The sequence below is a fragment of the Coffea eugenioides genome, chromosome 6 (assembly GCF_003713205.1).
Source record: "Coffea eugenioides isolate CCC68of chromosome 6, Ceug_1.0, whole genome shotgun sequence".
In the NCBI taxonomy this organism is placed as follows: Eukaryota; Viridiplantae; Streptophyta; class Magnoliopsida; order Gentianales; family Rubiaceae; genus Coffea; species Coffea eugenioides.
In genome coordinates this window covers 50,877,975-50,890,485 of record NC_040040.1, presented here as the reverse complement: position 1 = coordinate 50,890,485, position 12,511 = coordinate 50,877,975, and the positions used below count along the sequence as shown (strand labels likewise).

The following is a 12,511-nucleotide window of genomic DNA, read 5'->3' as shown; positions in this document are numbered from 1 at the left end:
ATTAATTTCTCTTCATTTTCATGTTACCATCATATCAATGCAGGCTAATAAGAAAAATATCTTTTTCATACAAAACAACAACAAGGGCAAGGAGTTCAAATTAGACTTGCACTGCGAGAGAAGTTCAGAATTTAGATTCTAACGCATTTGGTTAGCATAGGGGTGCAAACGAATCGAACCGCTCGCGAGTGGCTCGATTCAAACTCGACTCGAGCTCGAGCTGGTCGAGCTTGAGCTCGAGCTCAAAACATTAAGCTCGTTAGCTCGCGAGTCGGCTCGCGAGCTCGAGTATATATATATATATATTTTTTTTTATTTTAATAGTAAAATTACATAAATATCCTTAATATTTTATTATTTGTTAAGAAAAAAATATTTTTTATTTATTTATTTTTAAAAAATAATTATTTTTATTTTTTTCGAGTTCGAGCTTGAAAATTACCAGCTCGTCGAGCTCGAAAATTACCAGCTGGTCGAGCTCCAGTTCGAGTTCGAGTTCGATGAAATTAAGTCAAGACTCGACTCGATAAGGCCAAATCTCGACTCGGTTCGGCTCGTTTGCAGCCCTAGGTTAGCAGTTTCCTCCATTGGAGCCTAGTGCTGAAAAAGATATGGTTCATGGAATTCTACTGGTTTATTAAACAAAACGTCCCAACTCCCAAAACTAATGGAAGAAAGAACAACATTACTAGAACTAGATATTGAGATATCAAAGCTGGCTGATTAGAATTTAGGCTTGTTTTCATTTGCTGTGAAATTTTGCAAAATTTGGTTAAAGCGATTGGTAAGGATAATGAGAATTAGGTAAACATAGTCTTTAATAGATTCATATTTTAATTTTTTTTTTTACTATTGATAAAATATGAAGTTAGATGCAGAAGAAGAATATCAAAAAAGTTAATAATCCTAATTTTAGAATATATAATCAAAGAAAAATAATCGATCAACTATCAATAGGTATTGATCCCATGATCGTGCACTACATATTTTTTTGTAAAGAAAAATGATTTAATCATATATTAATTGTTTAAATTTATATCCAACTCAATGAGGAGTTATGTCACATCATGTAACTCATTGGTAATAAGGCCCAGTTTTGGAAGAGATATTCAATAAATTAATTTTTTGCTTACATACATGCCTATTTGAGACCTCAGGTACCAATTAAAGAGCCCCCCAAATTCACTCACTCAGTGTGTAACAAGTATGCTCCATCTTCAGATTTTGGCAGTTTTTTTGTCTCTAATCCCGATTTTCTTCCTGCTTGGGATGACATCTAGTATATTTTTGACTACGCATTGTCTGGGATATCGTGGTCCTACCTTCAATTCCAAAAACACGAGCAGTGACCATAGCCCATCCACCTGCGGGGTTACTGACATCAATTTAAAGTGCCCGTTTCAATTTAGTGGTGCTGATCCAGATTTGTGCCCTGAAGGTTGTGTCTTTGAATTCTCTTGTGAAGATAATCGCACTGTTCTATCCTTGAGTAGTGAGACACACTCGAGTGTTGGTTCCTATGGGGAGATACAGCAGTATAACTTTTATGTGGAGCTGAACAGCATTGATTATGAGCAACAGACACTTCGTATATTTGATCCCGGAGTGCAAAAGAGCAACTGTTCTACTCTGCCAGTCAACCCATTTAGTCCATACCTCGACTACTACCATCAACCTGGTGCGGGTTATGGCATGGAGATTGGTCCTGATACTGGTTGGTTGGTCTTTGTGAGCTGTAAAAATCTGGTGAAATCGAAATATCCTCCTCTTTATGTAGACACTGCTTCCTGTAATATCACTGCAAATCATTTTTCAAAAATGAAAGCTCCGTCCAATTATTACAGCTATGTTGTGGTTGGTGAAAGTGTGGTGGCATCTGATATTGAAGAGTCGTGCACTGTCTATAAGATGGCTCCTGTAGACCTGCGGCGTCTCCCTAATGTAACAGCAGGAGATATTTCGTTTCAAGACATCCACAATCTTCTGTCTAATGGCCTTGAGTTCAGTTGGTACGTAGGCCCCAGCTGGACGAGATCCTCTTTTTGTAAGTACACTGATTTGAAGATTTATTAACATCGTACTTATTCAGTACTACTGCTTGAAACTATGTTTTTGGGAAATTAATTGCAAATTACCGTATATTGGAAGATTTTAAGTTAAGATATGAAGTTGTACATTTGGGGCTAAAAACGGTAGTACCACTATTCATCTTTCTTTTTTCTTTTTTAAATTATAGAACAACCAAATATTGTTGATGAGTACAACCGTTTATTTTATACACCGTATAGGTCTAGATTGTGGGAGTGTAAATTTAACCCAAAAATGAAAGGAGAGTATATGTGAAATTTAGTTGAGTCAACTCTGGGTAAAGTTCCTTTCATTTTCCAGCTTCAAGTAGATTTCTTAATTTGTATTTGATACATCATTCATGTAACTAATTGCATCACCAAATATCAGTACTTTGAGTAAGATACCTTGTTATCTAATAAATGCTTATACTTGATTTCTTTACATATGGCATTAACTGAAAAGAATTAAGGCAATTTTCTTGTTAAGTCGAACGTGGGGCATGTTTTTTGTTTGGTATGAGTATGTCCAGTTATTATATGCTTTCTCATAGTAATTAGTATGCAATCAATAGCAACATTTGATGTCCCAATCAATAGCAACTAATAAAATTCAGTATTCCCTGTAAATGTACAGCAAAATATGCAAGAAATACAATAATAGTACACAACTGCATCTACCTCAAAGTTGTCTAATCTTTTTTTGTTTTGGGGAATCAGAATACCAGAAACTGCTATTTTGTCTTTATTTGTTGCTGCAAATCTTTTTTAGCAAACAAAAATATATAGGAACAGGAGGGTGGGTTGACTTAAATTGGGGGAATTGTGCGAATTTTGGATATGTGATTTTCGTAATAGTGAGTTCCTTAAATTATCATATAGTTATTATCAGTCGTGTCATAAGTGGCAGACATGATTTGACATATGCAGATGTGATTTTGCATGGGTGATTATTATCCATTAGTTAAAATTTTGGAGTTTTGATTTTGTGAGTTAGTTGGTCACGTAAATTGGAAAGTGAAAAAGGATAAGGAGAAGGGATTACTAAATTAAGATAAATCTAAAATTATAATGAAAAGGGATTTAGATTTCTCATGCCTGTGGAGGCTCTTCATCGAAAGCCGTTCTCTAATACATAAAAATATAGATACTTTCTCTTTATAGTCTTACCTACCCTCTTTTCTATTTATTTTCTTTTTGCTAATTAATCTTATATTTTTAAAAATATAACAGCTGAAATATATTTTAACGTGTGCCCCATGAGCACTAGTTAGACAAACCGTATGAAATTTGACTTGAGTCAACTCTAGGTAAAGTCCCTTTCATTTTCGAGCTTCAAGTAGATTTCTTAATTTTCATTTGATCCTGGCAAAAATTCAATACATCATTCATGTAACAAATTGCATCACCAAATATCAGTACTTTGAGTAAGATACCTTGTTATCTAATAAATGCTTATACTTGATTTCTTTTTTTTTTTTTGGTAGGAAAGACTTGTATAAAATAATAAGGAAAGGTTACAACTTAGCAATGTATCTGGGGAAACAGACTCCCCTCAAATAATCAGACAAAATAGATCCTAAACTGAGAGGACAGGAATCTAGTAGTGAAAAGGGACACAAAAGCTTTTCACCCAACTTTGCTAGTGCATCTGCTCCTCTATTCGCCTCTCTGTAGATGTGCTTTACTTGCACTTGCTGGAAATTAGAGAGAAGGTGCCTGCAATCATTTAAGATAGGAGCAAGGTCATGACCTTCTGGAATTGAACTTTTTAGCATGTTAAGGACAACTTCACAGTCGCATTCAACAATCAAACATTGGGTATTCAATGATCTTGCGATTTCGAGTCCATCTCTGATGGCCCAACATTCTGCAATCAGATTGTTGGTGTGGCCGAGCTTTTGAATCGACCCTTTAATCCAAGTACCAATATGGTCTAGTATCAGGGTCCCACATTCCCCGGGACCAGGGTTGGGTGAGCAGGATCCATCAGAATTCAATTTAAGCCATCCTCTGGGTGGTAGAGTCCATCCAATGAGGACCTAGCTTTTGGGTAGGGGAAGGGGAGAGCAGCTTGGACCAATTGCGACAAATTCAGCAACAAGATTTAGAGCCTGAATGTGAGGAAATTTCCATGCTCTAATGGGTTCGAACAAAAGTTTGTTTCTATTGTTCCAGAGAACCCAACAAGAGAAAGCAAGAATAACGTTCCAAGAAATGGAGCCGTAGGGGGAGGGGGAGGAGTTTTTGCAGTTCTGAAGGAGCCAAATGTTGAAAGGTTGCCAAGGGTGGTGAAGGAAGGGGGGCTGGATTTTATCCCAAAATTCTAAGGCTCGAGGACATCCTCTCACCACATGTTCAGCATCTTCTGAGAAATGGTTATAGAAAGAACAAGAGGTGTCGGGGATGATATGTCGGTCGAAGAGGTGCTGCTTGGTGGGAATCCTTTGTTGAGCTAACAACCAAAGGAAGTGTTTAATTTTTGTGGGGACGTGCAGAGACCAGATCCACGAGAGATTAGACGCGGTTGGGTCTGGGTATTTTTGGAGAAAAGCTAGGGAGTAGGCAGATTTGAAGGAGAAGCTAGCATTGAGGGAATGTCCCTCTAATGATATCGGGAGTGGGGTTGTAATTCTGCCGTGGGATGGCAGAAATCCTTTGGCTTAGATCCTGGGGAAGTACCATAGACAAGGCTTCCAGATTCCAGTCATCAAGGGAATTGAATAGGTCCTTCACAAGCATGGAGTGGTCTTCCAAAGTCAAAGGCCCTTGGATCAGGGATCTGAGGATACCTTGGGGGAGCCATTTATCATGCCAAACAAGTGTATTTGCTCCACTTTTGATAACTTTAGAGCTGCCAGCTTTAAACAAGGGGAGGCCTTGTTGAATGCATTTGAAATTTACCGAGCCTCTACGTCTAACAGGATTCCAATCAAGGAATGGGGTGGGATGAAATTTGGGTAGGTATTTGCAGGAAATGATTTGTGCCCAAGGCTTTTTGGTTTCTGTTTGAAGCTGCCAACAGAATTTTGCCATTGAAGCCTTATTAATTAAGGCAGTTTGCTTGACTCCCAATCCTCCCAGGTCTTTAGGTTTGGTAATTTTTTCCCAGGAGACCAGGTGAAGCTTCCTTTTTTGGGAAGTAGAACCCCAACGGAAGTTTCTTTGCTCCTTGTCAATGTCATTACAGAGAGAGACAGGTAGGGAGGTGCATTGGGAGTAGAAAACAGGAATGGCAGCAGTAGTTTGCTGGATTATGGCTTTCCTTCCAGCAAAAGAGAGGAGGCTTGCCTTCCATCCTGCGAGTTTTTTTTTTATCTTGTCTAAAATGAAGTTTAGCTGGTTTCTGCTAACCCTATTCCCGGAGATAGGGAAACCAAGATATTTTCCAAACTCATGAGATTCAGAAAAGCCTAATTGATTGACTGTAGAGAGTCTAAGATCCGGGGGGTATTAGGAGAAAAGAGAATTTTTGATTTCTGACGATTGATAGATAAGCCAGATCGAAGGGAAAAATCTTCCAGGATGTTGTGGATGGAAAGAATGGATACTGGGTTAGTTTCAGCAAACAAGGTAATGTCATCCGCAAAAATGCAGTGAGATAACAGGGGAGTATTGGGACCAAAAGATAGAGGCTTCCATCTCTTTACAGAGATAGCTTTGTTTATAGATAATGAGAGATATTCCATGCACATAATAAATAAATAAGGGGAGATGGAATCTCCTTGCCTTATACCCCATGAAGGAGAGATCCAATCAATAGGCTTACCATTATGAAGGACAGCAAGCCTAGGAGAGGAAATGCATTGGAGGATAACTTGAGTGAGAGCTTCAGGAATGCCAAAGAAGACCAGGGTTTCCCTAATGAAGTGCCACTCAAGTTTGTCAAAAGCCTTTTCAAGATCAATTTTAATAGCACAGAAACACTTTGTGCCTTTTTTGATTTAATCTTGAAAATGGCTTCCTGAACTAATTTGACATTATCTAAGCAGCTCCTTCCAGGTAGGAAACTGGTTTGAAAAGGGGAGATAACCTTAGCCAGGTAAGGTCTGAATCTGTTTACAATCACTTTAGAGAGGATCTTGTAAAATGAGTTGCACAGACTAATAGGCCTAAAATTTTGAATGAGTTCAGGGCAATCAGTTTTGGGGATTAAGCAAATGAAAGTATCATTAATACCTTGAGGAAAAGGTAAATGGTTGAAGGCATCATGGATAAACTGAACAATAGAGTTTTCCAGAAGGGTCCAGAATTTTTGGTAGAAGAAGGCGTGGAGTCCATCTGGTCCAGGAGCCTTAAAGGGCTTGAAGTCTAAGCAGGCTTTCTTGATTTCTTGGCTGGAAGGGATACGGCTAAAAAGCTGGGTTTCACTAGGCAAAAGGGTAAGAGGGGATGCAGGAAATGGTTCAAGGTGGAGGTTGACTTCTACAAAGTCAGAGGTGAAAAGGTTGGTGAAAAAAGAGTGGATGTGACGTTTGATAGCAAGATCTTCAGTGATCCAGTTACCAACAAGGTCTCTAATAGCAAGAATTTGGTTTGTTTTCCTCTGCACAATGGATGTGGTCTGCAGAAATTTAACATTTAGGTCATCCCAGATGAGATGGTCAGTTCTTGACTTAAGAAGCCAAAGGTCTTTTTCCATCCTTAAAGTGTCTTCTAGCTGGGCTGTGAGGGAGCTTTCCAAAGAGGATAGGAAGACGAAAGGGTGATATTGAAGAGATTTTTGAATCCCTACTAGTCTATTGAGGATTTTCTTTTTTTTTTTGTGGAAGATGTTTTCAAAAGAGGCTCTGCTCCAAACCCTAGTGGCTTCAGTGAAACATTTAATAGACTCAGTAACAGGGGTTGGAGGGGAAGACCAGTTATTTCTGATGATATCTGGGAAAGACGGGTGAGAAAGCCAAAATTTTTCCAAACGGAAAGGCTTAATAGAAAGGTCTGGAGGTTGAGGATAGAGGTTGACTATGAGTGGGCAGTGGTCAGATCTAGTGCGGGCTAGGTGCTGAATCGAAGCTTCAGGAAAAAGGTTTCTCCACAAAGGGTCGCAGAAGGCTTTATCTAATCTTTCATAGATGAAAGAATTATTTTTCTTACAAACCCAAGTGAATCTTGGGCCCACAAAGCCCATATCTAAGAGATTACACGCTTCAATCACAGAGCAGAAAGCTGAGGCTCTAAATCTATTAATAAGGTTGCCTCCTAATTTATCTTGTTGAGAAAGCAGTTCATTAAAGTCACCAATACACAACCAAGGCAAATTATTTAAGGAAGACAGATTTTTAAGGTGCTCCCAAAGAAGCAAGCGTTCCTCAAGTCTAGGACTAGCATAGATGCAACTAAGCAACCAAGGGGAGGTGTTAGGAGATACCTTAATGTTTGCATGGATGACTTGGAAATTACTGGAGATAGGCTCGACGTTGACCTCAGCCCCGTTCCACAGGAGCCACAGTCCACCCTTGAAGGTATTTGCATCTTGGATTCGGAAGTTGGTGAACGGGAGGCTTTCACAAACTTCTACAGCCCTGCTTCCACTTAATCTAGTTTCCACTACCATGACAATGCCAGGTTTGTGAGTGTTAATGTGTTGAAGGAGATGGTCACGAAATGCAGAGCTACCTGCACCTCTCACATTCCACATTAAGAGCTTCATTTCTTCCAGACTAGGGTGAAGGGGCAACAGAGGGCTCTGAGGGAGTCTCCTTTCTGCCAGATTCGGAGTGCAGCTCGCAAGGACGCATTCTCCGTTTCTGTAGTACCTGGGTTGTATTTCCACTTCGAAGTCTAGACTTCCTAGTTTTGGACTCGGAAAGGAGTTGATGAAAAGTTTGAATCCTGTGAGGTCTCTGGGTGGTGGTAAGACCACCATGGACTCTTTTACGGCGAAGAGTCTTAGAGGCAGCGGGTATGGGGACAGACGCTCCAGGACTACTTCTATTGGTGGCTGTAGGAGATAGGCCAGCTCCGTGTCTCTTTCCATATTGCCCTCCAAAAGGTTTTTGGGGGGTGCTGGGGGAGCTGGAGAGGCTGTCGGTCTCCCCATCATTGGTATTGGGGGGATCCAATGATCCCGACAAGTGGGATACCTTAGGCCCAGGAATGTTGTTGGGTCGAACTCCATTGTCGTTGCCATCCCTGATGGGTGGCTCTAGACTAGGAGGTTGCCTCAGATGTTGCAGTCTCTCAGACGGTTGAAATCCTCTGTAGGAAGATGGTTCTGATACTTGAGAAGGGGGCTGTAAATTTTGTGGGAGCTCACCTTCTTCCAAGCCAATGAAGTGGCCGGTAGAGTCGAAAGTAGGTCGCTCATGTCGGTCTGGTGCAGCCTGCGGGAAGTTTTGGAGAGGCGGGATGTCGATCTGGATCGATGCATTTGCGGGGTTGAGGAGGAGTTTCAGGAGCTTGGTAGAGACATGGGAGGACAGCTTTTGTTGCTTGTGGGGGGATGAAGGATTTCTAGTGTGAGGACTAGGTTGCACGAGTTGAGAATTAGAGGGGGAACGAGGCTTTATCATCTGAGGATCCAAAGAAGCTGAGTGATGATCACGGGTTTGTGCAGTTGTATTTTATGGGTTCATCTTTTTAGGATTTTCCAATTTGGTCAAAGGAAGAGAGCCCAGAGAACTGTCTTTGGAAGGTCGTTCCTGGGTTGTATGCAAAGGGGGAATAGGTTGACCTCGGGAGAAGTTTCCAGAGTGGGGTGGCTCATGGTCTAGTTCTGCGAGGAGTTTAAATGCATTGTCTAGGGTCAACGATTTGTTCGAGAGTAACAAAGAAGAGGAAATTTTTGGGTGTTGGTCTTTTTTTGGTGGTTGAGATGTGCCAGACAGGCTTGAAATGTTTGAATTTGAATTTTTTGTTGAAGGGGGTTTGGGCCAAAACCGGTCAAAGGGTCTGCCTTTGGTTGTTGGGTGGTGGTTTCGAGGAACGGTCAGCCAAGGCCCGGAGGAGCTGTCATGAATGTGGGATCCGTCTGGGTTCTGCGGCGGAGCGGAGCAATTACGATCAGCTTTCGCCTGTCCGTACTAATGAGAAGAGGCGGACCGACGAGCAAATTCTAGACATTTCCCGGAGTCATGCCCCACGTACCCACAGTCAAACAAAAGGATAAGCCCTCAAATTGTAATTCTTGGACATACATACCAAATTTAAGAGAAGTGGGGAGAGGTTTGGAGAGATCAATTTCTATACAAAATCTGGCGTAGCGTCCCCTTTCCGATTTTGCTGTGTGTGCATCCATGGAGATTAATTTCTCAATTTTATTTCCTGCTCTGGCAAGGATTTCCCGATCATAGTATTCTAAAGGGAGTCCCGGGAGACGAACCCACGTTGCCGTAGTAGTGGGTTGACCATTCTTGGAGTTGAAATTTGGTAGTTGAATAGATACGAAATACTTAAGAATGTACCAAGGCCCTCCCTTTACAACTTTGAGGAAATCTTCAGGAGAATCAAATTTTGCTATGTAGAATCCTTTTCCAATGTCTATAAGAGACATTTCCACACGGTTTCCATAGCTCTCTGATCTTTTGATCGAAGAATTTGAACTCTAAGTGCTTCTTAAATACTTTGACAATCAAAGCATGTTTCCATGGTTTCCTCATTCTACGCTTATCCGATTTGTGAATGGGGATTGCCAAGTCTTCTGATGATTCATCTTCTGAATCCGAGCAGTCATCATGACAAGAGGAAATGAAGGATTCATGAAAAGAGGAGATGTGGTCAGAGAGGGATTTGTCAAGGCTATCTTTGTCAGAGGTAACAAGGGAGGTTTGGAAGGAGGTTTTTGGTGTGTTGCTAAGGGGGGGTGGGGGTGAGGATGCAGCAGGTGAGGGGAGGAGGTCGGGGGGGCGGCTGCAGATCTTCAGTCATCTGCAGAGGCTGTGGGGGCGGTGGCTGCGAGGGAGGTTGCAGTAGCTCCATGGAGCTACCAGTGCGGTGGAGCAACCAGTTGCGGAGCTATCAGAGCGGTGGAGCTATTCACCGAGTTTAAGTATATTCATCTGCTTTTTATACTTGATTTCTTTACATATGGCATTAACTGAAAAGAATTAAGGCTCTTTATTAAGATCTTATTTTCTCATTAAGTCCAATTATTATTCTTTCTTATAGTGATTAGTATATACTTTAGACAAACTGTTATTTTTTTTTTCGAATATGACAACTGTAATATATCCTAATCTATCCTGCACTAGGAGGAGGGAGTGGACCTAAAGAGAAACTATTATACTTCTTACAACATTTCATGTCCACAATCAATAGCAACTAATAAAATATAGAAATCATGTGTGCAACAAGATAATGAAAATGTACAATAATAGTACACAACTGCACCTATTTCAAATCCCTCTAGATCATTTGTTTAATTCAAAAACTGATGATGTGACTTTTTCTTTTTCTTTTTTTTCTTTTTCTTTTTTGGGGAATCAGAATACCAGAAACCTACAGCTATTTTGTCCTTATTTGTTGCTGTAAATCTTTTTTAGCAAGCAAAAATATATAGGAACATAGTCAAATTAGAATAGTTGGATTTTAGACAGGAGGGTGGGTTGACTTTTTGAAAAAGTTTATTTGTGTTCTGATCCCAACAAACGTATGAATTATTGAATTTTCACTTTGAACCATGCAAAACAAACATACTTTGAATTTATTGTCGTACTAATTTGAAACTATTTTTTTTTTAATTGTCGTAGTAATTTGAAACTTGTATGCCCTTGAGTGTGAAATAGCTGCAATTAATAAAAGTTGATTTTCAAGCATCCAATTGGACATTGACGTTGACTTTTGTACTTAGGCGACGTGGCTCTCAAATCGGTAGAAATCTACAGATTCATCGACCGACATGTCTTCGGCCCATATCCATATGGAAATGAATGTGCGTAATCTGATTTCTTTGATTTACAGAAAAACCATTCTTTAATCAATCAGATTCTTTCTATTTTAATATTTCCATTATAATCCTTTAACTTTTCTTTTATAAGCAGATTACTTTGCAATTGGTGGCATAGTTTTGCGTAAGGCATCTGATTTATAGTTGAAAACTCTGTCTATTGGAATATGCTAGAAGTCATCAGTCAATCATTGTTTTGTTCTTCTATTTCAGTTATACTATATGCAGCAATAAAATTCATTGGCATTATCCTCTTGTTTGCTTTCCTCCTTTATCGCTATCGTCGGAGGCATTTATCGAGATATGATACAATAGAAGATTTCCTACAAGCAAACAACAGCCGCATGCCCATTAGGTACTCATACAAACAAATTAAGACAATGACAAAAAATTTTGAGGAGAAACTAGGTGAAGAAGGCTATGGTTTGGTTTACAAAGGTAAATTGCGCAGTGGAGGTGCAGTTGCTGTCAAGATGCTCGACAAATCAAAAGCTAATGGACAAAAGTTCATCAATGAAGTTGCAACTATTGGACAAATTCACCATGTGAACGTGGTTCGGTTAGTGGGATTTTGTGTTACTGCCTCAAAACATGCTCTAGTATATGATTACATGCCAATTGGCTCTCTGGATAAGTTAATTTTCTCAAAATGTCAGAATGGTTCTCCATTGAGTTGGAAACAAGTTTGTGAGATTGCAAAGGGGGTTGCTCGTGGCATTGAATACTTGCATCAGGGGTGTGATATGCAAATTCTGCATTTTGATATTAAACCGCATAACATCTTACTGGATGAGAACTTTATTCCAAAAGTTTCGGACTTTGGACTTGCAAAACTTTACCCGATTCAAAAGAGTATTGCAACTCTTACTGCTGCGAGAGGAACTTTAGGTTACATGGCTCCGGAGTTGTTCTACAAAAAGATTGGAAGAGTCTCGCATAAGACAGACGTTTACAGCTATGGAATGTTACTAATGGAGATGGCAGGAAGGAGGAGAAATGTGGATGCTCATGCTGAGCACTCAAGTCAAATATACTTCCCTTCATGGATATATGACAAATTCGATCAGGTGGAGGAAATGGAAATCGGCGACCATGCAACTGAAGAAGAAAAGACAATTACAAGAAAATTGATTTTGATTGCCTTGTGGTGCATACAGATGGCACCTGAGGATCGTCCTTCAATGAGAGAAATCTTAGAAATGCTTGAAGGTGATGCTATTGGCCTAAAGTTGCCTCCTAAACCGTCGTTTTACCCTCCAGATTCACCCATATCCATGCAAAAAAGCAGCAATAGTAGTTCTTCTGATGAGTCAACGGTGCCCCTATGTAACTCTGTTGCTTTAGAAATAGAGCAGATGGATGACTAAGTAGAATTCGTGCATTCAGTGAAATCTTTCGCTAGCGGATTTGTCTTTCAAACTCTCAAATATGCCACCTAGTACCAGATAGCATGGCAAACTGAAATATCAGTTTGGTATCAATAAACTGAAGGGTAGCACCTTGATATATGCTTCATATATAATAGTAATACCAGCATCAATCTACAATTGAGTTTAACTTA

The 12,511-nt window shown here is 40.0% G+C and overlaps 1 protein-coding gene and 1 pseudogene across 2 annotated transcripts; both read left to right on the top strand.

Annotated features, from left to right (window-relative positions):
- Positions 1-12,511, top strand: part of LOC113774388 — a 135,403-nt pseudogene that overhangs the window by 22,784 nt on the left and 100,108 nt on the right.
- LOC113773203 (rust resistance kinase Lr10-like) lies at positions 1,100-12,479 on the top strand. 2 transcript variants are annotated; one of them, XM_027317786.1, is made up of 3 exons: positions 1,100-2,044; positions 10,855-10,935; positions 11,045-12,479. In XM_027317786.1, the coding sequence occupies exon 3, from the start codon at positions 11,118-11,120 to the stop codon at positions 12,315-12,317; it is 1,200 nt and encodes a 399-aa protein (XP_027173587.1). In that variant the 5' UTR covers positions 1,100-2,044; positions 10,855-10,935; positions 11,045-11,117; the 3' UTR covers positions 12,318-12,479. The 2 variants fall into 2 exon arrangements, with proteins under 2 accessions (XP_027173587.1, XP_027173585.1); XM_027317784.1 differs by having other exon boundaries at positions 10,855-12,479.

What these genes read in the sequence shown, in the direction of transcription:
- LOC113773203 (XM_027317786.1), top strand. Translation starts at nt 11,118, where the DNA reads ATGCTAGAAGTCATCAGTCAATCATTGTTTTGTTCTTCTATTTCAGTT.